Genomic DNA, 26,035 nt, shown 5'->3' with positions numbered 1-26,035 from the left:
AAGACTTAGTGCAGTGTAAACACTAGGTCCCGCCAGCAAAGGCATAGGAGAGAGTAGATTTATTTGCTAATGCTACAATGGAGGAAGAGGCTCTGTACGAAGGCTGCAGGAAAGAGCGAAAATGCTGTGCAATATGAAGCTTGTAACAGATGGCAGAATACGGACTGTAATGGACTGTCGAAGGGAGAATGGGACATAATTAAAAGGGGACATTGCAAACTTACTTGGTTATGTGTGGAATGCAAACCTATCGTCCTGAAGAAAGTAGAATCCAAAGGGAACCACCTGGAGATTTTGACAGAGAGTTGAAAGGAAATGATGGAATTAACGCAAAGCGACGTTGTGAAGAAAATAAGTGAAGAAATAAAATCAAAAATTCCGGTGGAAGTTAAAACATGTATAACCGATCCAGTTTTTATGACGGAGACTGCCGCAATAGAGCAAGATATTGAGACACGAGTGATTAATAATCTAGATACTGAGGAGAAAGGGAAGGAGAAGCAGGGCAAGGCTCGTGGCTTGATAACAGTTGTAGAGAGGATACGAAAGGATAAAACACACAGCAGATCACCAGCTCTCTTGAATGAAATATACAAACATGATAGTAATCGGTATGTAGATGGCAAAAAAGGGGTTAGTAAAAAGCCACAAATGCAAACCCCCTATAAAATAGCTATGTCACAAGGGGCCAGTGGTGTCATAGGTGGTGAATTTTTCTCCCAACCCTCTCAGAAGCCTACTATGACAAGAGGAACAGAAAGGGAGGAGAGAGAAATGAGATCTGGGATACACCGAAGATTACAGAGTGGAACAGCATAAATATCAGATGGAAAATTCAAAGCAGCTACTAAAACAGCATGGCTATATTAGTCGTGTGAACCCTGAATCGTCTACTACTGACAGTGGAGTATTTGAAAAGTAAAGGCATAGGAAAGGGAGTAAAATGTGAAGAACTTCATACAAAGGAAGACAGTAAAGCTTTTCAACTGGAAATACCTGTTACCTATCATCGCGACTGCTGATGAAGAAATTTTTTCAGAAAGAGTAATTCTGTATATGTATGCAGATGATATGGTATTGGCTTTGAGTTCAGAACAAGAGCTACAAGCAGCTTTTAACCTAATTATGACATGGGCAGAAAAGAATGAGTTTAGTTTGAACAAAGAAAAGACAGTTTCTATGACATTTAGGAAGCGTGGAAGGTCCACAACTTTCAGCGCAAGGAACAGTCCCCTGCAAAGTGTGAACAGCTTCAAATAAATGGGCGTCACATTACAGTTTTGTGGCAAGGATTTTATGCTGCATATTAGGGAAAAGGTAAATGCTGCAATAAAGGCCATGAATGACATCCGATTCCCACACAGACTATCACTAAAGGCAGCCCTGGAATTGTTTAAACTGAAGGTAACACCCGTTATTGCTTACAGCCTTGAAATGGTATGGCCTCATTTAAAGAAGAAGCACTTAGCATTAATAGAAAAAGTTAAGGCGACTTTCTTGAAGAACATTCCGCGTGTTTCTAAACATACCCCTTCATGCCTGGTTTATGAGTTAACAAGGGAATTGTTCTACAAAGAGGATCTTCGGCTACAAATGCATCTTCCATCCATACAAGGATATGATGAATTACTGAAAGAACTAAAATTAAAAAAGAATAGCATATGGAGAGACTTTTATGCTTTGGATGCAATGGTCTATAAAGACTGGATGCGAAAAGAGTATGACATAAGACACCTAGTCACTAGGTTCGCCATACATGGCTTTCACTCTAAACTGTGTATAATGAAGCGGTTTCATCAGCCTGGTCCGAACTGTGTGTATGATCGCTGTAAAAACCCTTGTGATCGATATCATGCTTGGTACTGTAGGTTTCGGCGAGAATGATGGAAGGAATTTTGTTCAGACGAGCATTAGTTTGTGTAATTTAATATTATACCATTGTAACACGGTATTATTGCTTTACACAATTGGCCATTGAGTGCAATAAATGTTTTATTAATTTGCATGGTATATGCTGTAATAGGGAATCAAGTCCTAATTAGCACTGTCCTTGGGACATTGAAGAATAGGTGTGGTGAATTCCAGAGCGCTTTAACAAATCTCGACAATGGCTCACAGAACAACTGCATTTCACAACGTGTTATTCCAAGGCTTGAAATCTAGAGGACAAGAAACATCTTAAAACTACAGGAATTTGAATATCTCACTTCACAAGTGAACACAATCATCAAAGCAGAAGTTTATTCCGATTAGGGCACCTGCAATTACAACACAGACTACATTGTCCTTTCCAAAATAACTGATCATCACCTGTCCTACTGGAACATTTGTGGAGACTTAATACTTGCTAATCCCACTTTCCACACTCCTCAAACTCACCAATTACCAGGAACTCAAGTTTTCATGCATCATTTATTAATGGTGCAGAAAAATTATGAAAACTACCAAGTTCTCCAAAACAAAAAATTGGGATGAACTGACATTTATCTACAAACAAGAAAGGAAGATGACAAAAGTACACCTCATTAATCTCTATTCCTATATAACCTACAAAACAAAATTCAACTATTTTGGAACATATAAGAGGAGGACAATATATATATATATATATATATATATATACAGAAATATATAAATGTGAAACCCTTATAGGAAGAAAACCATAATTAAATACACATCACCTTATCATAAAGCAGTGAAGTTCAACAAAAAAGAACACGTTATTTTAAAAGTTTCAGTCGACAGTGATAATGGCATAACTGTCAACAACAACCTTCTTGTAGGGCTATCTATTCCAAAACTTCTCTTCTCTATAATCATCCGATTGTGGGTCAAGCACATTGCATTAAAGCAGATATAGGTGAAATTCCACCATGACATTTACAATTTGCAGTGTTTACTCTGGCATGATAGGCCAAAATAGCCAATCAAAACATATGGTTCCCCAACCGTAAACTACAGAATAACATTCCTCGCAATAAGATGCACAAAGATATTCAATGAAGAAAAAGGTACGGGCTTTCCTTCTGCAGCAAACATCATAAATTCAAGACTTTATGTGTAGACAACTGTGTTTCCTATATGGGTGAATCACAGGAAGCAATCAAAATTTGGGAAGAATTACAAAACTTACTCAATCTTAGAGGCTTCAATTTATGGAAGTGGAACTCTACTGGCCCTGTCTAACTGAATTAAATTTCAACTCATCACAGACAGATGTAAGCAAATTAACTTATATATGATGATAATTATGTGTTAAAAATATTATGAATAATCTGAGCACCATTTCACAATCAATTTAATGTCATATGTAACGTGAGGAAAGAACACGTACCTTATACAACCGCTTTGTCTAAAACATTGTTCAATCAAGAAATGTAACTATCTTCAATTCCTTAGGACTTGTAGTTCCAACTGACACCCTATGGGACCCTGTGATAAAAGTGTATATGTTAGATCAGTTAGCAATGAAGCTTGAGTGTTGACAATGCTGCAGTGTGTAAAATGCAAGTAGTAGTGGTTAAAAGCTCTCCCTTCAATGTCACAGATTTGCAGAGCTGTACTCAACAAGACATTAAAGTTTCCAAATACAAATTGTCGTGTTATAATTAAAGGACATTGTTATGTTCCTTAAACTTTGTTTTCATTTCATTTAAATTTGTCAAATTATTGTTAACTGAAACTCTTAATTAGTGATTGGATTTAAATTTTAATACAACTTTGGTCAGTCATTTTCTCATTGGGTACTTTATGGCACATCACTGGGTATAAACATTGCAACTGATTGAATCTGCATGGCATTCTGTTTTAAACCCTGCGATTTGAGCTGTGAATCTCTCACCAACAAGATGCCTGTTGATTTAGCTCCATCTAAGATCACCTATATTGGATCCGAGTGTATCTTTGAACCAACATAGTATGACTAACCAGCGCTCCTTGACCGTTTTTTTAACTTAAAACCTAGTCACCGGTGGTAGTTATGGCGTTATTGACCTGTTAACTTAATCTTCCAATGTGACTATTATGTTCTTCTGCGCAAGCCTGTTGCCAAGGCATTATTGGAATTTTTAACAGTAAGTCATGTGAAGGATTTTCCTTATACATCATCTTCATCTCGTTTGGTTGGTCAAATTCTGCATAAACCGTTTATTCCTCTGCAGGTCTTCAAGTTCACTGCTATGAAGAAGCTTCATTAATTGTACTAAACAAAATGTCAGATCAGTGCACAATATTATTGCTGTAATTCATTTCAAAGTCCCATTCACCTTGAAAAATTGTAATAGGGTTGTGACAATGTACATTGAACACTTTCAGGTTATCTCCGTGAATTACTGATCGGTACTTCTTGCCAGTGAAGAACTTGAACGAAATATGAAAATTAGGCAAGCAAACAGCCAATCTCATAAAAAGTAATTTTCCATAGTACTATCAATCATATACATCGAAATGAAAGGTCAACCTTTGATATCTGTTGGCCACATTCTAACCATTTTCATTACACGACAATCAATTATCAAATTATGTACATTACCTCAAATGAACAATCCTCTGTTGGCCCTGGCACTGTTAACTCTGATTTGGCTTCTTTTTTCATAGTTACAATTTGTGTTACATGTTCAATACTTTCCTGTGAAAAACAAGATATATTAGGTAAGCACGTAACACATTCCTACAAATACAGTCACCAACAAAAGAGCATGGTAATCCATTACATGCCAGTTTTACAGTTATTTTCAAAATTTTGTTAATTCTAACCATTCTAACAGGAGACAATTCTTAAAACCAAAGGCTGTATTGAGATTGGTGTTACTATCCTTGCTCACATCTAATGCCACGGAAAGGACAAGAATGTTATCAATATATACATACATACATACATACATACATACATACATACATACATACATTATCATTATAGACTGTTATGCCTTTCAGCGTTCAGTCTGCAAGCCTCTGTGAATTTACTAAACGTCGCCACAATCCTCGATTTGCAACTAGTGTTGTGGCTTCATTTAGTTCTATACCTCTTATCTTTAAATTGTTAGAAACCGAGTCTAACCATCGTCGTCTTGGTCTACCTCTACTTCTCTTACCCTCCATAGCAGAGTCCATTATTCTCCTAGGTAACCTATCCTCCTCCATTCGCCTCACATGACCCCACCACCAAAGCCGGTTTATGCGTACAGCTTCATCCATCGAGTTCATTCATAAATTAGCCTTTATCTCCTCATTCCAAGTACCCTCCTGCCATTGCTCCCACCTGTTTGTACCAGCAATCATTCTTACTACTTTCATGTCTGTTACTTCAAACTTATGAATAAGATAACCTGAGTCCACCCAGCTTTCGCTCCCGTAAAGCAAAGTTGGTCTGAAAACAGACCGATGTAAAGATAGTTTTGTCTGGGAGCTGACTTCCTTCTTACAGAATACTGTCGATTGCAGCTGCAAGCTCACTGCATTAGCTTTACGACACCTTGATTCAATCTCACTTACTATATTACCATCCTGGGAGAACATACAACCTAAATACTTGAAATTATCGACCTGTTCTAGCTTTGTATCACCAATCTGACATTCAATTCTGTTGAATTTCTTATCTACTGACATCAATTTAGTCTTCGAGAGGCTAATTTTCATACCATACTCATTGCACCTATTTTCAAGTTCCTAGATATTAGACTGTAGGCTTTCGGCACAATCTGCCATTAAGACCAAGTCGTCAGCACAGGCCAGACTGCTTACTACATTTCCACCTAATTGAATCCCTCCCTGCCATTTTATACCTTTCAGCAGATGATCCATGTAAACTACAAACAGCAAAGGTGAAAGATTACAGCCTTGTCTAACCCCTGTAAGTACCCTGAACCAAGAACTCATTCTACCATCAATACTCACTGAAGCCCAATTGTCAACATAAATGCCTTTGATTGCTTTTCATAATCTGCCTTTAATTCCATAGTCCCCCAGTGTGGCGAACAACTTTTCCCTCGGTACCCTGTCATATGCTTTCTCTAGATCTACGAAACATAAACACAACTGCCTATTCCTCTCGTAGCATTTTTCAATTACCTGGCGCATACTGAAAATCTGATCCTGACAGCCTCTCTGTGGTCTGAAACCACACTGGTTTTCATCCAACTTCCTTTCAACGACTGATTGCACCCTCCCTTCCAAGATGACAGTGAATACTTTGCCTGGTATACTAATCAGTGAGATACCTCGATAGTTGTTGCAATCCTTCCTGTTCCCTTGCTTATAGATAGGGGCAATTACAGCTTTTGCCCAATCTGAAGGTACCTTACCAACACTCCACGCTAATTTGACTACTCTATGAAGCCATTTCATCCCTGCCTTCCCACTATACTTCACCATTTCAGGTCTAATTTCATCTATTCCTGCTGCCTTATGACAATGGAGTTTATTTACCATCCTTTCCACTTCCTCAAGCAAAATTTCACCAATATCATTTGCCTCCTCCCCATGAGCTTGGCTGTTCACAATACCACCAGGATGATTTCCTTTTACATTGAGAAGATGTTCAAAATATTCCCTCCACCTCTCCAGTGATTCCCTGAGATCTATTATGAGTTCACCTGAATTACTCAAACCACTGTGCATTTCCTTCTTCCCTCCCTTCCTAAGATTCTTTATTACTGTCCAGAAAGGTTTCCCTGCTGCTTGACCTAGCCTTTCCAGGTTGTTACCAAAGTCTTCCCATGACTTCTTTTTGGATTCAACAACTATTTGTTTCGCTCTGTTTCCTTTATCTACATACAAATCCCTGTCTGCCTCGGCCCTTGTTTGGAGCCATTTCTGATAAGCCTTCTTTTTACGTTTACAAGCTGCTCTCACTTCATCATTCCACCAAGATGTTCGCCTTTTCCCATCTTTACACACAGTTGTTCCTAGGCATACCCTTGCTGTTTCTACTACAGCATCCCTGTATGCCACCCATTCTCTTTCTATATCCTGAACCTGTTTACTGTCCACTGTTCGAAACTTCTCACCAATCATATCCATGTACTTCCGTCTAATTTCCTCGTCCTGGAGATTTTCTACACTTATTCGTTTGCAGACAGATTTCACTTTCTCTACCTTAGGCCTAGAGATACTTAGTTCACTACAGATCAGATAGTGGTCTGTATCATTGAAAAATCCCCGGAAAACTTGTACATTCCTAACAGATTTCCTGAATTCGAAGTCCGCTAAGATATAGTCTATTATGGATCTGGTGAACAGCCTTATGCTTGAAGAATGTATTCGTAACAGCTAAACCCATACTAGCACAGAAGTCCAGCAAACGTTTCCCATTCCCATTAGCTTCCATATCTTCCCCACATTTACCAATCACCCTTTCGTATCCTTCAGTTCTATTCCCAACTCTCGCATTGAAATCGCCCATTAGCACTATTCTATCCTTGCTGTTGACCCTGACCACGATGTCACTCAATGCTTCATAAAACTTGTCAACTTCATCCTCATCTGCACCCTCACATGGTGAATATACGGACACAATTCTAGTCCTAATTACTCCAACTGACAAATCTACCCACATCATTCGCTCATTTATGTGCCTAACAGAAACTATGTTCTGTGCAATGGTATTCCCGATAAAGAGGCCTACCCCAGACTCTGCCCTTCCCTTTCCAACACCCGTCAAGTACACTTTATAATCTCCTATCTCTTCCTCGTTATCTCCCCTTACCCAAATATCACTTACTCCTAGCACATCCAGATGCATCCTCTTTGCTGGCTCAGTCAGTTCTACTTTCTTTCTTCCATAATCCCCATTAATATTGATAGCTCCCCATCGAATTCCATTTCGTTCGCCAATTTGTTTCCAAGGAGTCCCTTGCCTGTCAAATGGGAGTGGGACTCTGCTACCCTACTTGCACATAGTCCAAGTGAGGATCTCTCCTCTAACGGGTTATGGACCACCGGTGGATTGTATAGTCCCAGCCGCCTGAGCACAAGGAGGGCCAGGACTCAGAAAATGTCCGAGATGCCCTCTCCCATTCCATAGCAACTGGTATCCCGACTCTCAGGACCACTTACTAGGCCACTCAGCCGTTGCCCATAGTTCATGAACTAGGACGTGACTACAGTAATCCACAAACATGAACCATTATCATATAAACTGAGAAAAGTTTCCTAGGCATACAAGAAGGTATATTGCATCCTACCAGAGATGGAATTGGAGCCATCTTGCACAGAATTTTGGAAGTAAGCAGCCAGAGACATAAACACTAAAAAATATGAACAGTTTTTATATGTCCAATCATATAAAAATAATGTTAGAGGTTGTTTGAACTCAAAAAATGAAAAAGAACATGAAAGAAGCAGGCTTTTCAGTCATATTTCAGGGAAAGGTGCGATGTGGGCCACACTCAAACCAACTACAAATGAAATGTTTTACAACTAGAAGGATGTAACGTAGTGTTCTGAGAGAACACCATCAGTGCAGAGCCAGCAATGTTGGCAAGTACATCTGCTGTTTCAGAGTATCTTTCATAATCTACTAGGATGTGATGAAAGGAAGACGCAATGGACAATTGGAGAACTTTGATTTCTTATCATATGAAAGTCTTTAAAAGGTACGGTATAGGTCTTTGGACATTCAATGCATCATTTAGAATAACTCTGCACATTTATGAAGAAAGAAGTTGTTTCTGATATTGGCACACTTTTCTCTAACAAAATTTTGATATTTTTTACAAGAGGTGGTGGCAGAATGATGTGCAGGAATTCAGTATAACTAGAAACATGTGCTGGGATAATTCAGCTTCTTCAAATACCTTTAGACTGAACCCAAGTCACACTTGCCAACATGAAATTAGCATGTTATCACTTTAACCCCTGAGCTATCAGATGAAGGGGCACTGAACTGAAAGCCACACACTCAGGAGATCGCAATGGACTGTGTTTTGACTGCATCTCCACCTTCAATATAGTGTTTGCTTTAGACATGCTATACTGTGACAGTATTTTACTATGTGCTCACCCAACATTAGTAACATTGTATAGAAGTTTAAATAATGAAAATCTGACCTGGAACATCTTGCGAAGGAAAAATATGTTCACTATGACAGCCAGGGACCTACTGGCAATAACCTAATTAAATCTAGCACCGACCATTGTCCATCAGTTGAGCAGCTAGTAGCATTGCAATTGGCTGATATCAAAGGAAGTGATGTCAATCCTACAAATATACAATTAGCAAACCATGCAGAATAAAGACAACAACACAACCTTCTGAAAGACATATCAATAAGCTACAACAGTAAAGAAAAATCAATAGACAATCACTCAATGGGTACTTAGCACATGAAAGGCACTGAAGCCTTCATCCTGAGACACTGCCAATCATAACTTTGTCACTAGCTGGACCTGACAAAGGCTTCTTCACTCTCAAACAAAAACCATTCATTCAGATTTTTACCACTATCAAACATAAAATGCACTGCTGTGAAAATGAAAACCTACAACCTGTTTTCCAGTCAGAGACCAGCTCAGGGATGGAATGAATGAAGACCCCATCTTGTGGCAAGGATAGGAATTATGCCCACTGCTAAAGCTTGTCGCACTCCTCTGGGGCAATGATTAATGACCGACAGATTAAATGATATTGAAGAGTGTTGCTGGAATGAAAGATGACAGGAAACACCAGAGTACCCGGAGATAAACCTGTCTGCCTCTGTTTTGTCTAGCACAAATTTCACATGGAGTGACCGGGATTTGAACCACGGAACTCAGCAGTGAGAGGCCGATGCACTGCCGCCTGAGACACAGAGGCATAGAACACACTGCTGTCTCCCTAGTAAATGCTAGAGGCCAAATTAGCCACTTTGTGGCCCTAACCTGGTGGCTTATGCCAACAGAACCCTTTTGCTTACCCATGAACAATGATTTTGTCACTAGCCAGACCCAAATATGTACATCAATACTACTGTTTTTAGTTCCTAAGTGTTGGCAGCCTTTTGTAGCGCACTGTCAAATATTTCCAGATAAAGAAACGTAACAGAGACATATCACGCCTAAATGCTCATGCTGCAAGTGGTGAATGCTGATGTTAATATTGGATAAGCACATAGTAAATTTTGCCACTGCCAAATTTATTCAGTTACAAAGGGTTAAATTCTGATCCTTATAAACTTATCTGGAATGAGATTTACAAGTGAAGCGTTTCCTGTTGTTTCAAGCCAGGCAGGTTCCTCTTTGATATTTGTTTCCATGTCCATTTCACACTGCAGTGAAGTTGTCAGAAGGTACTCAGATTGTTGATTACTTCCAATGACTGAAAAGAAAGGCCAGTAAAATATATTATAATTTTGCTGTCATTATTATCCAGGTTATTTGTCAACAGACTAAGCAACAAGCCTGTAATATTACATGATTGTCAATATCATGATCATAGCAAAAAAACTCAAATTTTACATGACCGTTGATATCGTGATCACACCTATAGAGCCACAAGTTCTCTATGACTGATACTATGATCATAGCCAAGGACCTCCAGTATTAAACGATTGTCAATACAGTGATCACTTCCATAGGATATCTAATTTAATATGACTGTCGATATTGTGATCATAGCCAAGGGCCCCCTGTTTTACAGGACAGCTAATATCACAATCATACAGTTTTACATAGAAATGAAACCACAGCAAGATGGGTTTTCAATTTAAAAGCTCAAGGTAATTAACTGAAACTAACTGAACAATTCCCAGTGCCTTGAGATTTGTTCTATCAAACTTTTCCTTCTTAGGATCAAATTCTCACAAACATTCTCCTCTTATCAAGCTGATTAACTATCCCTTTATCTGAGATATGTTCTATCCATCTGATCTTCAACAACTTCCAATAACACCACATTTCAAAGGCTTCAACTCTATTTTTTCTCACCACCATTTATTATCCATATTTCCCACTAATACAGTGCCATACTCCACACTAAATGTTTCTCAATCTGCTGAATCTAAGGAATGTAATGGAGAAAAGACTGGAGTTTAGGCAGGATTTAGTGATGATATTTATGAATATTGAGAAGGAATATGACTGTACCACAGCAACTTGTCTTGGATGCATTGATAAAAAATGTAGGCAAGCAGAGCAGAAAAAACTTATCAAAGCCATATATGAAAAGTGAGCAAGTAGTATGAAAACTAAGATAGGATAAACAAACTGGTTCAATGTAGAAACAGAACTTCAACAAGGATGTGTATTATCCCCTCTACTCTTCATTACAGTCATGGATGAAATCCACAAGAGTATACAACATAAAATGGGAAGCATAGAGACAAAAGCCTTACTCTTTGCATATGACATTGTAATATGGGGAGATGATGAAACAGAAGTACAAGAATAAGTTACAGTATTGAATCAGGACATAGAGGAATATGGAATAAAATAAGTGAAGAGAAGCGTACAATAGCAGTGGTGATGAGAGGTAATAGAGAAGAAAGACAGAATATTTAACCCGCCATCGGTATCGTTGTTAGGTAGCCCCTAACAAAAATATTCCTTATTAAGAAAAGTCTTTTGGTTTAAGACTCAAACTTTTCAAACTCCAGGTATTCTCAAATGAGTTTATGAGTCACATGTTTTCCTTCGTTACGCGATGATTCACACCCACGTGTCACGTGGAGGAGTGGGGGAAGTTCGTTCTGTCTGGAGTGTTAGTCCGCGCCTCGCTACGATACCGGTCGCGTCACATGCAGTGTTAGGCTCATTCTAGCTTCGATACCTTTGGCGTCACAGTTTTTGCGCATTCCGTGCTGGTGTAATGTTTTAGTAAACAGTATCACAGTGAAATTATAATGGATAATAGGCCTAGCGAATCTCTTATTTTGAGCTGGATTGAAGAATCTTGCCCTGGAAATCGTAAACCCACATCTGTTGAGACGTGCTTTAGTCGATGTTCTGTCAGTTGGTCTCAGAAATTCTATCAAAAATATCTTTAGACAAGAACTTCCCGTCAGAAATGCGACAACAGCAGCCCCAGGTAAGTATTGCTAACATTTCTCACTTCTCCATTTTTACAAGTATCTAATTGAACACTTTGTAAAACTTGTTTATAATCATTACCCAAAAAAAATAGCTATGGTGTTTACTGTATATATTTTCAGACGTTCCGGGCGGAAACCAAGATAAGCCTACTCCCAGTTCAAAAAAAACCGATATACGTCAGCTCGCTGTGATGCGTGCAAACTCTCAATGTGCAAAGAGCACACTGGACTAACAAAAGTAGTATGCAGTGAATGTTTTTTGCAAGAATTTGAAAGAAATGAGTGAACAGGACAATGATACAAAATAATAAGGTTTACAAATCATGTTAACATTTGTTTCGTACTGTAATATGTATTTGTAATGCCAAGGATTTTTGTTACTTTTCATAATATTTAGTAATAGTTATTAAATTTATATAAATATTTAACATGAAACCAGTCTGTTAAAACAAAATTATAATTACCTTCTAAAAGAACGAAAACAGTGTACGAGTCGAAATTGTAGTAGCAAATATTTAGGTAATAAACAATTGTGGTTATATACAAATATGTAAGTATATATACTAAATAACCAAATATTAGTATAATTTATTCAAACTGCCGAGAAGAGCTCTTATAAGAATTAAAATCATATACCAAGCCGATGTTAGGGAGCCCCTATACACGCTACCTCTCGCGTAAGTGCGGACAACGATACCGATGGCGGGTTAAGTAAATGGAAAACGATCTGAAGTTATGGAAGGATTCAAGTATTTGTGGGGTATACTTGTAGAAGATGAGAAAATAATATATAATAATAGTTATATGCTTTACAGCCCACTATCTACTTTTTTTTTTACAGATTTTGGAGACACCAAGGTGCCAGAATTTAGTCCTGCAGGAATTCTTATGTGCCAGTAAGTCTACCTACATGAGGTTGATGTATATTTGCACCTTCAAAAACCTATAGACTTAGCCATGTTCAAACCTGCCAAGTTGGGGTCAGAAGGCAAGCGCCTCACTATCTGAGCCACTCAGCCTGGTGATGATGGGAATACAAACACAAAATTGCAAAGAGAACTGAACAAGTTTTACCAATGTGTGAGATTTATAGTGTGGAACTGGAACGTAGTAAAGAAATGCAAGAAAATTCTGTACCCAATGTGTTACACTCCAATTTTGATATATGCGACAGCACATGGACGGCAACAAAATAAGATGAAAGCAGAATCCAAGCAGCCAAAATGAAATCCTGTAGAGGAATAATTGGAAAGACATGAAAGGATAAAAACAGAAACATAGATATTAGGGAGAGAATTGGAATTCCTAAACTGCAGGACAAGGTAGAGACCAGTAACCAGAAATGGTATTGACACATGATGAGAATGGAAAAGGATAGAGCTCCAATGAGAGTATTCAGAGAGAAAGTAATAGGAGAAAGACAACAGGAAACGCCCAGGCAGAGGTGGATGGATACCATGAAGGAGAGTACAGGGAAGAGGAGTAAAAGCAGAAGAAATATTGGAGGAAGGAAGGGAGTGGTGGAGAGATAGAAAACTGAGAAGGTCCTTGATTCACAACTCAACCAAAAAGACAGGAAACAGAAAATGAAGATGAATGTTTTCAATGGAAGACAAATATGTATATAACACTGCCATCAACTCATTTCATTGAACAAATGCTACCAATGTATCTTTATTTGTCTGACCATGTCATGTCTAATGACAGAACCGAGGGGTACTTACCAAATTGTCCCTTGCAGGGAGTACCATGTCAGACAATTGGTTTAAATGTTTAGCAGTTTTTATTGCTCCCTGGTGGTACGAAACTTGTCTGTGTTGAATACTTCGAGTGGTGCCTCACCTAATTCATTTCATTTAATAGCAGTGTTTGTTAGTCCATATTTTACTGTAAAACTATACAAACTATAATTTCTCACACATGTAATATGGGCTTCGTTCCTGTGGCCAATTGCATTGATTCTTACTTATTGCCTGGGAACAGTTTTCTGTGTAAACATATACCTATTCAGGAAACTGTGATCAAATGTATGAAGGCCATCCAGAAAGTGGTACCTGTTTGCGCAATAAGGACACAGGAGTAAATATTAACCAATATACACATTTTTATGGGAAAGAGCATACTTTACACTACTTCTCCACTTAATCTCCAAGCAAATTTAGGCATTTGTCATAACGTGGGATGAGGTTTTTATTCCAGCGTCATAGTCCTCCGCCGCCAGTGTATTGAAATACATAGTCACGGCTCGTTTAAGTTCTTCATCGCTGACAAATCTTTTTCCCGCCAGAAAGTCTTTAAGCTTCGTAAAGAGATGAAAATCCGAAGGGGCCAAGTCCGGGCTACATGGCGGATGGTCGAAGGTTTCCCACTTGAATTGCTGCAAAAGTTGTTGTGTTATCGCAGCTGCATGAGGCCTGGCATTGTCATGAAGGAGAATGACGCCAGTAGACAAAAGACCTCGCCATCGATTTTGTATTGCCCGCCGTTATTTCTTTAATGTTTCACAATACGCATTAGCATTAATTGTGTCGCCACGGGCCATAAAATCAATGAGCAGTACACCTCGGCGATCCCTGAAAACGGTTGCTATGAGTTTCCTGGTGGACAGAGCTGTCTTGATTCTTTTTGGTTCGGTTGGTAAATGAGCATGATGCCACTCCATTGACTGTCATTTACTTTCAGGTGATGCATAACAAACCCATGTTTCGTCCCCAGTAATGATGCGAGTCAGGAAAGAGTCTCCTTCATCGGAATAACGTCCCAGAAACGTCGGTGCTGCAGCCATACACTTGGTTTTGTGCTCCTCTGTAAGCATGCGAGGGACCCACCTTGCTCAGATTTTTTATTAATGCAGATGGTCTTTGACAATTTCATGAACAATTGTTCGAGACACAGTAGGAAAATGTTCACAGAGTTCATCAATTGTGACGCGCCGATCGTTCCTCATGCATTCATCTACTGTGCTCAGCATTTGGTCTGTAATGACAGATGGTCTCTCTGAACGCTCCTCGTCGTGTGTATTCCCCCTCCCCAGGTTGAAGTTGCGATACCAGCACCGAACAGACGACACGTCCATCACATTGTCTCCATACACCTCCGTTAATTGGCGATGAATATCACAAGGTCGGACGTTTCGTGCATTAAGAAATTTAATCACGGCCCTCACTTCATAACTGGCGGGGTTCTTAATTTGTTTAAACATTTTAAACGATCACAGACACAACACAGGCAATGCTAGCGTCACGCAACCTCGCACAGAGCAGGCAGACAAGCCACTGACGCTGTCTGACCTTGCCCAGCGGCTACCAGAGTCGTCAGCGCTTCATGCGGCGCTCACGGGTACTACTTTCCGGATGGCCCTCGTATTTTGTATATTTCAACATCGGGGACACTTCCTAAGGGCCAGTTGTACGAACAAGGAATAAAGCTGGGATAACTCTTATTCCGGCGTTAGCGCCAGAAACCAGTTGTACGACGACTGGATAAGTTGTATTCCGAGTATAACCTCGGAATACGTTATACGGGCGTGAGACGGAGGGATAGTGCGTTATTCCGAGAATAAACATGGCGGATATGGTAATAGAGTCTGATAGTGAAGATGAAATCCTTCGTGATTTATTTTTAAGAACAAGGAAGAAGCGGAATGTGCGACCTCGTCCAGATTTATTTAATAAATTTGACGATAATGAGTTTTTCATCAGATTTCGCTTGACGAAAGAGACTGTTTTGCGTCTTCTTGATATGATCAACGATCGCTTGGAGCATATGACTGACAGGTAGGTTAGCCTAATATTATTTTTAATTGATTTAAATTAATCTGCTGTGTCTAAATTTTAGTGTAGCAACCCTTATCATCAAATATAGAGCTAGGTTTATTACCGTTGTTGGAAGTAGGCCTATTTTAAGTTTAATTTAAGTTACTTTCTGGAATTGTATGTCACTAGGAATTTGTTACACATGTGCTCATATAGAAAACTAGTCGTGCTTCCCTACAGTAGTTCCACAGGATTTCTTGATTTGTGAGCCTAAAATTGTTCTATAGTTTTTAATGTTGTATGGAACAGGAAAACATTTGTGAGGATTTAAGAGGTTTTCGTAATGTTTAGTAAACTGTTAAAATTCGCACCGTGTATTTGTGTGTTCTCCTGCTATGTTTGAGTTTACTTATAGTTTTCCTATATTTTTATTACCGCATTTTGGAATGTACGGTAATGCCTTAAATTCTACTGAAGTTTAACAAAAGTGGGGTTAAAATAGAATGCGGTTAGGCCAGTTCTACGAAAATTTATGAACATTACAGAGTATAAAAAGTTGTTTCTAATTAATGTTCCATAGTAGGCCTATCGCATTAGCATCTCTTGAAGAAAAACAAAATAACTGTAGCCTATATGAAATTGCTGGGATTTGAAAAATCAATTCTTAATATCACAGTACAAACAATGTAGTACCGTACAATACCCGGTATATTGTTTAAAAAGGAATTTGCTTCCACATGATTACTTCATTCAAAAAATGTAATTATTAATCACTATAGGCCTATATGAAAGAAAGAACACTGCAGATAGAAGGCATCAGGCTATAGTTCTATTTCATTGTTCTACTCTTGAAAAGATTTCGAAAAAATTTCATGTCTATATGTTAGTACCTAGCCTACTGTACATAATGGAACATCTAAATATTCTTCGTAACTCAGCTTAGAAAAGTGATCATTATGCTGGCGTGACCTAATGTTTAGTGTGAAGTATATCTGTGGGTATGGGCTAGATCAAATTTGTTACTATTATTGGCCTGCCTCGTCCTTAGATTTGACCATATTAAAGTGGCTGAGATATGAGCGATGCTAGTAATGCCATTCCTTGTGCAGCCAGTCCCTGTTATGAATGGTGGGAAAATGTCTCTCATAGGGTCAGTTGGTGCATGCATTTCAGTGGGCTTGGCTAACTGGTATGTAATATCAACTTCTGGCTCAGTTAGGTTAGAACAACAGTTGAATAGCTACACTAATAATGGACAAAGTGTCATAGTTTTAAAAGTAAAAAAAGAAGAATAAAGGAATAATAATAATAATAGCTTCTCCTTTTCAGGAATCATTCCATCTCCCCTATGAACCAGCTGCTGTTAACACTGAGATATTTTGCTTGCGGAGATTTTGTTATATGTGCAGCAGACTTCTGCAGCATTGACAAAGGAACTGCAAGCAGAATCATCCACAAAGTTGCAGAGTCAATTGCTCGTCAAGCTCCAAGATTCATCAAATTTCCAGACACACGGATGGAAATTGCTTGCGTACAACAAGACTTTTTTAAAATAGCTGCTTTTCCTCGAGTGACAGGAGCAATAGATTGCACACACATAAAAATCAGATCTCCAGGAGGAGAAAATGCAGAGGAATATAGGGGAAGGAAAGGTTTCTTCTCCTATAATGTGCAGACTGTGAGCAGTGCAGACTTAAAAATTATTGACATAGTTGTAAGGTGGCCAGGTGCTGTACATGATCAAACAATTTTTAATAATTCTGCACTCAGAGCTCGATTTGAACGTGGTCTAATGGGGAATCATGTCCTTCTAGGTGATTCAGGGTATGCCGCAACACCCTACCTTTTAACTCCCATTACACATCCAAGGACACCTGCAGAAAATCTGTACAATGAGTCACAGATAAGAACAAGGAATGTAGTTGAGAGGACATATGGGGTGTGGAAGAGGCGTTTTCCAGTACTGGTAAATGGAATTAGATTGAAGACTGAAAGGGTGGAAGCAGTAATTGTGGCAATGAACGAGGACCCCCAGCTTCAGGAGGCTATCAATGCTGAGAGAGGAGCAGTGGGATATGGTGCTGTTAGGGATAACTTTGTGGATTACTTTGGATCTAGGCTTTAGGTTTTCAATCAGAACTGTATGAAACAACTTTTCTTCATATTTAAATCTTTTATTTTGTCAGATTTTTAAGGGTCTCCTCCTTAATTTTTACATCTAGTTCTAAGCTCCTTTTCTTTATAAGAAAGAGAGCTGCTTCTCTTTCATCTCTTTTCTGCACTTCTCGCAATTGTTCCTCCAGTAGCCTCTTCTGCAGCTGAGCTACTTCAGTCTTCGCTATGACCCATGGTTCAATTTTCTTCCCCGTTGCAGACAGTGGTAAGCTCTTCTTTCTAAATATTGGCTTACGCCGACTAAGTAGAGGACGTTCCACCTCCGCCTCTCTTGTGTTGGTACCCGAAGTACCTGCAACTATAAAAGCAATCTTATATTTTCATACTAATTGTTAGTATGGAAAAGGATTTTTTTTTGTCATAATAGGTACATACCATCATGATTTTCCATCTGCAACGGCAGAGTAGGACTACTTGATTGGTCTGTTGAATAAGAGAAATGAAGCCTATTATAATATTGTATCACTTATTATTTTCACTTACCGTACATGCCAGCAGAATGTAATTGCAGTGGGACACAAATTGACAAGATTATCTACAGTTAATGATTTAATTAATATTTGTAGCTGGGCTGTTTGCATAATCTATCACTAAGAAAGGTATTTTTTTAAATGTAAGGTATATAGTTTGTTTAGTGTGAGACAGTTCACTGAATGCACACACGCTCAAAACATGAACAAGTGCACGGTATTGAGCCTTGTGGTGATTTCTCTACCTGGCACAATAGCAAAGTCAACAGTAACGTAGAAGACAAAATACTGTGTAGTCGACATACTTTGTCCTTGTGGCAGCCTCCGCATGGGGAAGTTGTAATGTTGGTTGTGGGTACTCACAAAGTTTGTATTTAAAGGGGAGAGAAATTTAATTTTGATCATAATTAAATTAAGAGTCCGCCTCTGTGTTGTAGTGGTTAGTGTGATTAGCTGCCATCTCCAGAAGCCCGGGTTCGATTCCCGGCTTTGCCATTATATTTGAAAACTGGTATGAGGATTCAGCCTCAGGAAGTCACCTAAGTAGAAGGTGGTTCGATTGCCTCCTCAGTCATCATCGAAGTGGTCTTCCGTGGTCTCCCCACTTCTCTTTCAGGCTATTGCCGGGATGGTACCTAACTAACGGCCACTTCCTTTCCTCTTCCTTCCTTGTCTACCCCTTCCAATCTTTCCATTCCCCCACAAGGCCCCTGTTCAGCATCACGGGTTAGGTACAGGACCTCATCCCCAGTTGTAACCTCAACACAAAATCTCACGCTCCAGGACAGTGCCCCAGAGGCGGCATCCCTCACTGATAGTCTGAGGGGTGGAACCAACCCTGGAAGTTAAACGGATAATGATGAAATAATTAAATTAAAGCCCACTTTCATGAACAGTTGCTAAAAGAAGGCTAACTACCATGAGTTGTTTAACACAGTGTTACGATTCTTGCGTTTCCTCAATCTTTCCCCAGAAAATGTCAGCTAGCATGATGTTAACTTTCGCGAGAGTTACAAACAATGCAAATCTTTAATACAGCTGTAGAACATGGTGCATGAAGTCAACATAAAGACGTTGACCAACATTTGATTCACAGTCCCAAGCTAAGAACGAGAAATTGCCTCTTCCAGACCTTTATAATCCTCCTCACAGAGTTCTGTGTATGTGTTGTGTTGTTGTTTATAACGGTTTCGAGGTCTCATTTTAGGATGTAAGTAGCACAGAGTTAAACACTTTTTATTAAAGGGCATCCATGATCTCATAACAAGACCACTTCATTAATTGTCCCCACTTCAAACCGTGCTCCGACATGGGAGTTAAATATTGTACGATCATGTTCAGAACCTGGCCATCTAGCAAATACATCCCTGATTTGAAGGTTAGGATCACTAATCACTTGAACATTAATAAAAAAAGTATCCCTTCTGAATGCAGTATATTGCAGCTGTATTGTCTCCAAATGATTGGATTCTTATGTTTGTATGGTCTATTTTGAGTATGTCACAGTTTGTCTGTTAGTAGAATTTTTTGATTAATAGTTAAATGTCTGTATTGTTGGTAGTTTGAGAGAGAGAGTGTGTGTGTGTGTTAGTCATGATTCTCACCTTTGAGAACATCAGGGATCGGTACCGAGTCGATCGAGTAGCTGCCAGCATTTAAAGCAGGATGCTTTGGAGTCCTCAGCATTCCTGGTGAATATTTGTTCCAAGTGATTTCTGAAAATAAAAAATGTGTGAAAATGTGTAAGTCACTAAAATATTAATTATATACAATGTGATAATACGTATTACACCCCTGCATTACATTTATTATTATTATTATTATTATTATTATTAGATTTATTCAAAAAATAAATTATTCACATACGAAAGCTGGAAGGTCTCCATATCAGAAGTCTAGAGTACTTAAGAAAATTAGAGCTTTTAACAGAAGGCAGAAAATCACGTGAAATTTGGTTGATACAATTCTTAAGATGACTCATTTGTAAGTGGAGGAGATCTGCCTCTCCAGACTGACAACACTCCCTCATACTATGTATGTCATGACAATTTGGAAAGAAAAGTATCATTTGTTACATGTGTCGATGAAATGTTCCTCCTCATATTATGTATATGTCAGAATATAGAAAATTTATTTTAAATTAACATGGAGAAGTTATTGCACAACCTAGATCCAGCTCCCACCCGTTTACTTGTTTTCAGAGGGTTAGGTAAGGCCTATAACAGATGTACCAGTACATAGAAGAAATTTACCATGCTCTATCTAAATTTGAGGTATCTATTTCGGTGAACTCTAGCACCCACATTACAGACATTACAAATTACCTAGCATTCTTTCTAAACAAATATAATTCATTGTTAAATTCATATCTACAAGACTCCCTGCATTAACATTATTGCATCTTCTGCAAAGAGTGCATAATACATACCAGAACTACTACTTGGGAGGTCATCAAACGGCAGGGAGACACTACCATCTTCCTCAATTTGAATGTCTGTATCCTAAACATAAAAGAAAATGCTCATAATATCATGTATGGAAACCGCAAAAGCCATTAAAAATAAAGGGTTAACCATAACAAACAGAAGAGAAAGTGTGATTACTTAGCTCTGTATGCTTGTATTAACAGTACAGTAATGATTGCTTCTCAATTCACTTTTATCTATGTTTATGATTCAACAGGTAATGCAATATTATGTTTTTCCACCACAATGGTGTTTATTATGGCAGTTCTCTGATAAATATTAATGTTCTTGGCAAGATATGTTGTCTAATTAAATGATTACCTAGAACAGATCATAAAATAAAAGTTCAACCTACAAGTCAAGTGATGACACTTTCTTTCTCTTTGGTATGGTTCAACTGTAAACAGTATTGGCAAGAGTAACATAAATGGGTCAACACTTGACGTAATGCGTAACCTAATCCTAGCATTGTCTACAGAGGGATGTCTGTACCATTTCATGAGATCCATGTTAGTAATTACATTCATTTTTAAATCTTGAAATGTGTAACTTTATGAAAAATTTAAGCCATAATTATCACAGTGATGATGGCTTGATACAACTGACTAAATTACAATACAGTTTGTATTAACCCACGTTGTAAAAATCATTTATTCACAACTGGCTTTCAGAAACTACGTTGAATCTTCAGTAGTTTCTGAAAGTCAGTTCCAGAGTAAATGATTTTTAGACAGTGAACTGATACAGAGCATTTTAATTCAATAAATTGTGAAACTTAATTTACTTCAAATGTGGAACCAATGTACTGGCACAGAATATAATTTCAATGTACCATCGTAAGGGAAAATATAGAGAATTAAATGCCTTTGCTCAGAAGGAACCTGAGAATGTTCATCTGCCTCGCACTCAGATCTTTATTGGGTGTGAGGGTCCATAATAGCAGTTGAGGTTAAAAGTCAGGGTGTGACTTTCATAAATAGGAAAAGTCCTCTCAGTTTTAATTACTGCGTTGATGGGGTGAACGTTCCTTATGGGAATCATTGTATGTATAAGGAAAGATCTTCATTGGGGTAATCATATAAATGGGATTGTAAATAAAGGGTACAGATCTCTGAACATGGTTACGAGGGTATTTTGGGGTTGTAGTAAGGATGTAAAGGAGAGGGCACATGTCTCTAGTAAGACCCCAAGTAGAGTATGGTTTCTGTGTATAGGACCCTCACCAGGATTACTTGATTCGAGAACTGGAAAAATCCGAAGAAAAACACCTCGATTTGTTCTGGGCGATTTCCGACAAAAGAATAACGTTACAAAAATGTTGCAAAGCTTAGGCTGGGAACACCTGGGAGAAAGGAGACGAGGTGCTCGACTAAAAGTGGTATGGAGTACCAATATAAATGGTTCATTATTGGACATTATAAATTTTCCAGCTAACTCATTCCTGGTTGCCAGCGTTTCACCCCTGTGTGCTAAGTTGGGCTCACCAGTTGGTACTTAGCACACCCACCAAGATGCATAGTCTCTCGTACTGCATTGGCACTGCCAATAGCTCCAAGTGGCCTCTACGGTATACACTAGCCATGCGTCTTATAAATTTACTCATTCGGGACAAATATTTTAGGTTCACTATGGAAATCAACATGTATATCATAAGCGGTATGCAGCGAGCTGTCAGTGGAGAGATTAGTAGATGAATATGTTTGAGTGGTATCTTTAAAGGTAGGAAAAATCACAATATGAAGATAAACTTGGAATTCAAGAGGACAAATTGGGGCAAATATTTGTTTATAGGAAGGAGATTAAGGAATTGGTATAACTTACCAAGGGAGATGTTCAATAAATTTCCATTTCCTTCAAAATCACTTAAGAAAAGGCTAGGAAAACAACATATCTGCCACCTGGGTGACTGCCCAAAATGCAGATCAGTAGTGATTGATTGGTTGGCACTGAGATAATTTCAGCTTGACAACACCTGCATGTAATGCTCAAAGAATAGGCTAAATCTTTTCAACCCAGAAATAGCAAATCCTAACTGCAAAGGAACACATCAACATATCAGCAAATCATTATTGTGTATCACTTACCCTGTAAAAAACAAAACAAAAATACAAACTGCTGATGGTTAATGGTTCTATATAGGACACATGACATAATGGACACAACAACTATTTAAAGTTCAGTAAAATCTCCTCTCTTTATTTTTGCAGACTGATTCCCAGGAGAAGTTGTCATGAATTTAGGAACCAAGGATTGAACACTAACAAAATAGTATTTAAAATCACCATTGGACACATGTTCCATTGTCATCCCAGGTATAGTAGCACAGGAACTAAATTTACCTATTCAAATTTATACTGTTCACAAGATAGAATCTATGCAGGAATTATCCTTCTGATATTTAGGTACAGCTATTATTCAATCTACACCACTCCCTTCCTTTCTTGTTTAAATTCATGCTGATTACATATTTAATTATACTGCAACCCCTTTTCCTTGGTTAGGTTAGGTTACAAGTGGGAGGTTACTACATAATCTTGCACTGCAACCAATTATAGCTACTGTGCTCCCCCGCCACTGCCCATACGGAGAATGTGAAACCCAATGTTGGCAGATAGCTTATCCCTGTCGAATAGCATGAAGGGTCCTGCTCAAAGCGCAACGTCTGATGGACGAATCATTACCAACAGCATCACATGCCCTTATTCTATACGAGCACTGAAGAGAAGTTTGCTACTGAAAGTGAGCTTTTGGCATGACCAGCATTCAGATGGTGAAATTTTTCCACCAACTGAATTCGAACAAACTAACCGCAGCATGAGACCATAAAGACTTGACAAGTTAACGATCATGGTCACCATGCAGGCTAGTTTCCAAAGTAAATCCTTACAGTAAAAGTAGGTGACGTGTTGTTTTATTAGGCAGAAGATACTGAATTAATATTACTGTATCAACTTGCATATAGGTAGCAAGAAGGCAGTTGTCACCAAACCACCAGAGTTTCTGTGTGAACCCACACAGTTCATGTATGGGTTAAAAAATATACAGTATATATAAAACTGAGTAGGCTACGTAGATTAACTGCTACCCACGCACTAAAACAACGCATGTTATCCATGGTAAGTTATCCCCATACAAATCTTGCTTGTTAAAGGCTTACCTTATCTAATTCAACATTAGGCAACTGTAACTGCAACGAATCACCACTTGCAGATTCTACTGGCACTGAAAATACAGAATTGTAGATCAACTTACATTACTCTGAAAATTCATATTTATGTTAGTTTTCATAATACGAATACCATTTTTGATCAATTACATAATGAAAACCAACCTTCACACAGAAATGTTGCATCTGAATCAAATACACTTTGATTACCCTCTGCAGATAGTTTGATGAGTTTTTAAGGGAGTCAAATTTTTGGCGTAGCTGCTCACCCGTTCTTCCTGTTGTGGTCTGGGCATTGAAATCTGCAGCAATTTTCTCCCAAGCCTTTGTCTATAAAAATGAGAACAATTAACTTAGAATCCAGATGTATACCTATAATATATTTACTTTACTTGCATTTGAAAATACAGGCTCTTACTACAGGGCAAAAAATAACTTACTGGGAGACTAGAACCAATGCTACAATGAACAAATCTGAATTAAATTGTTAATGGTCAGCAGTCTATCATAATACTAAAATAGATTACAATTTGACTGCACAATGAAATAATACTAAACGAACACTAACCTTTTCGTTAGACGTCACTGCATCCGTCCTCTTATTTTCCACGATGTCCTTATAACACTCTACAGTGCGTATTAGCTGTAAAGCTTCTTCATAAGTGTAATTTTGAGCCCTTTTCTTCTGCTGCTGCGACATGATGTTCAATAACTACTTCAAACACAAGCAAATAAATGAATCACAATTACTAATGCACACGTGGTGTTGTTGTTGTTGTTGTTGAAAAGTAACAGTAGAAGATCGCAGTGCGGGTTGATTTTATGACGTAAGCATTGCCAACCTTCATCGTCACTGGCGTTATACCCGGTATAGCTAACCACGGAATAATGTGGAATGGTACAACAGACTCTCGAGGATATACCAGGAATTGCTTATACCGGGAATAGCTATACGGAGATTTATTCCTTGTTCGTACAACTGGCCCTAAGTGTGCCAAGTTTACTCGTCCTGTCCATCAATGGGTATTCTGTTAATATATTTTTGGTTAGTTGCCCCAGCATTTGCCTAATGAGAAAATGGGAAACCATGGAAATCGAACTTCACGGCTGCCATTGGTGGCATTCCAACCATGCAAACTCGCCGCAACTCGCCCCTAACCACGCAGCTAATTCGCTTGGTCCTGAAGAAATTATTTAACTCACCGATAAATATCAGGAAATACCTTACGAAAGAGAGGCAGGCTACTGTTATGGTAAAACATGAGGATTAAACACTGGATATAGCTGTTGTGTGGTAATGATATGATACTGAAGAATCTAAATAACAACACTGATATGCCAAGAATTCTACACATTCAAATAATTTTACAGATGTCCTAAATGGAACAACTTGCAAGATTGCAAGCCCTATTAACATCTTTTGCAGCCTACAGTGTAAACAAAATAAAATAATAATAATTTTTAAAAAAATGAACATTCACAGAGTCACATTTAGATCGCACACAGAAGTAAACAACACATCAGCACAATAATTACAATTATACACTGAATCATATAATTTATTTCTAAATATTGTAATTTCTTTCTAAAATAACCATCCTTAATTCTTCGGGTGTGCAGCACTTCAGGAAAAATATTCATACCATTAAATTCAGATATCCGATTCAGTGAAACTGAGATACATACACTGTTACAACACAAGAGGGAAAGGCTTGCCGGCAATTATAACGCAAAGGCTAGGATTTTTCAAAAAGAAAGCTAGTTATATCGATCACCATCATTGTACAGTTCCAGTTTCCCGGCTACTGTTAATGAGCCTCTTCCTCTCCATATACAACTACAGGTATAAGTTACTAATGCTTAAGTAAAAATAGAATTAAAAAAAAGAAAAAATAGAGGTAGCTTGATACATGTAGAAATCTGAAACTGAGAACGATTAAAATTTAGGCCTACTTCTTACAGTTCTCATCTGAGATCTGTAAGTTTGGCAGAAGTTAAT

General features: G+C 38.3%; 1 protein-coding gene across 1 annotated transcript; it reads right to left on the bottom strand.

The window, feature by feature from the left end:
* Positions 1 to 17,934: 17,934 nt before the first annotated feature.
* Positions 17,935 to 24,995, bottom strand: LOC136874631 (uncharacterized). Its single transcript, XM_068227896.1, has 7 exons — positions 24,605 to 24,995; positions 24,202 to 24,366; positions 24,028 to 24,092; positions 20,834 to 20,906; positions 20,010 to 20,120; positions 18,311 to 18,358; positions 17,935 to 18,233 (listed from the first exon to the last, which is right to left on the bottom strand). Exons 5-7 carry the CDS (start codon positions 20,089 to 20,091, stop codon positions 17,935 to 17,937), a joined length of 429 nt encoding a protein of 142 aa, XP_068083997.1. The 5' UTR covers positions 20,092 to 20,120; positions 20,834 to 20,906; positions 24,028 to 24,092; positions 24,202 to 24,366; positions 24,605 to 24,995.
* Positions 24,996 to 26,035: the final 1,040 nt, after the last annotated feature.

The sequence above is a fragment of the Anabrus simplex genome, chromosome 5 (genome assembly GCF_040414725.1).
Source record: "Anabrus simplex isolate iqAnaSimp1 chromosome 5, ASM4041472v1, whole genome shotgun sequence".
In the NCBI taxonomy this organism is placed as follows: domain Eukaryota; kingdom Metazoa; phylum Arthropoda; class Insecta; order Orthoptera; family Tettigoniidae; genus Anabrus; species Anabrus simplex.
Note: the sequence above shows the minus strand (reverse complement) of the source record. Positions and strands in the feature narration are given on the sequence as shown.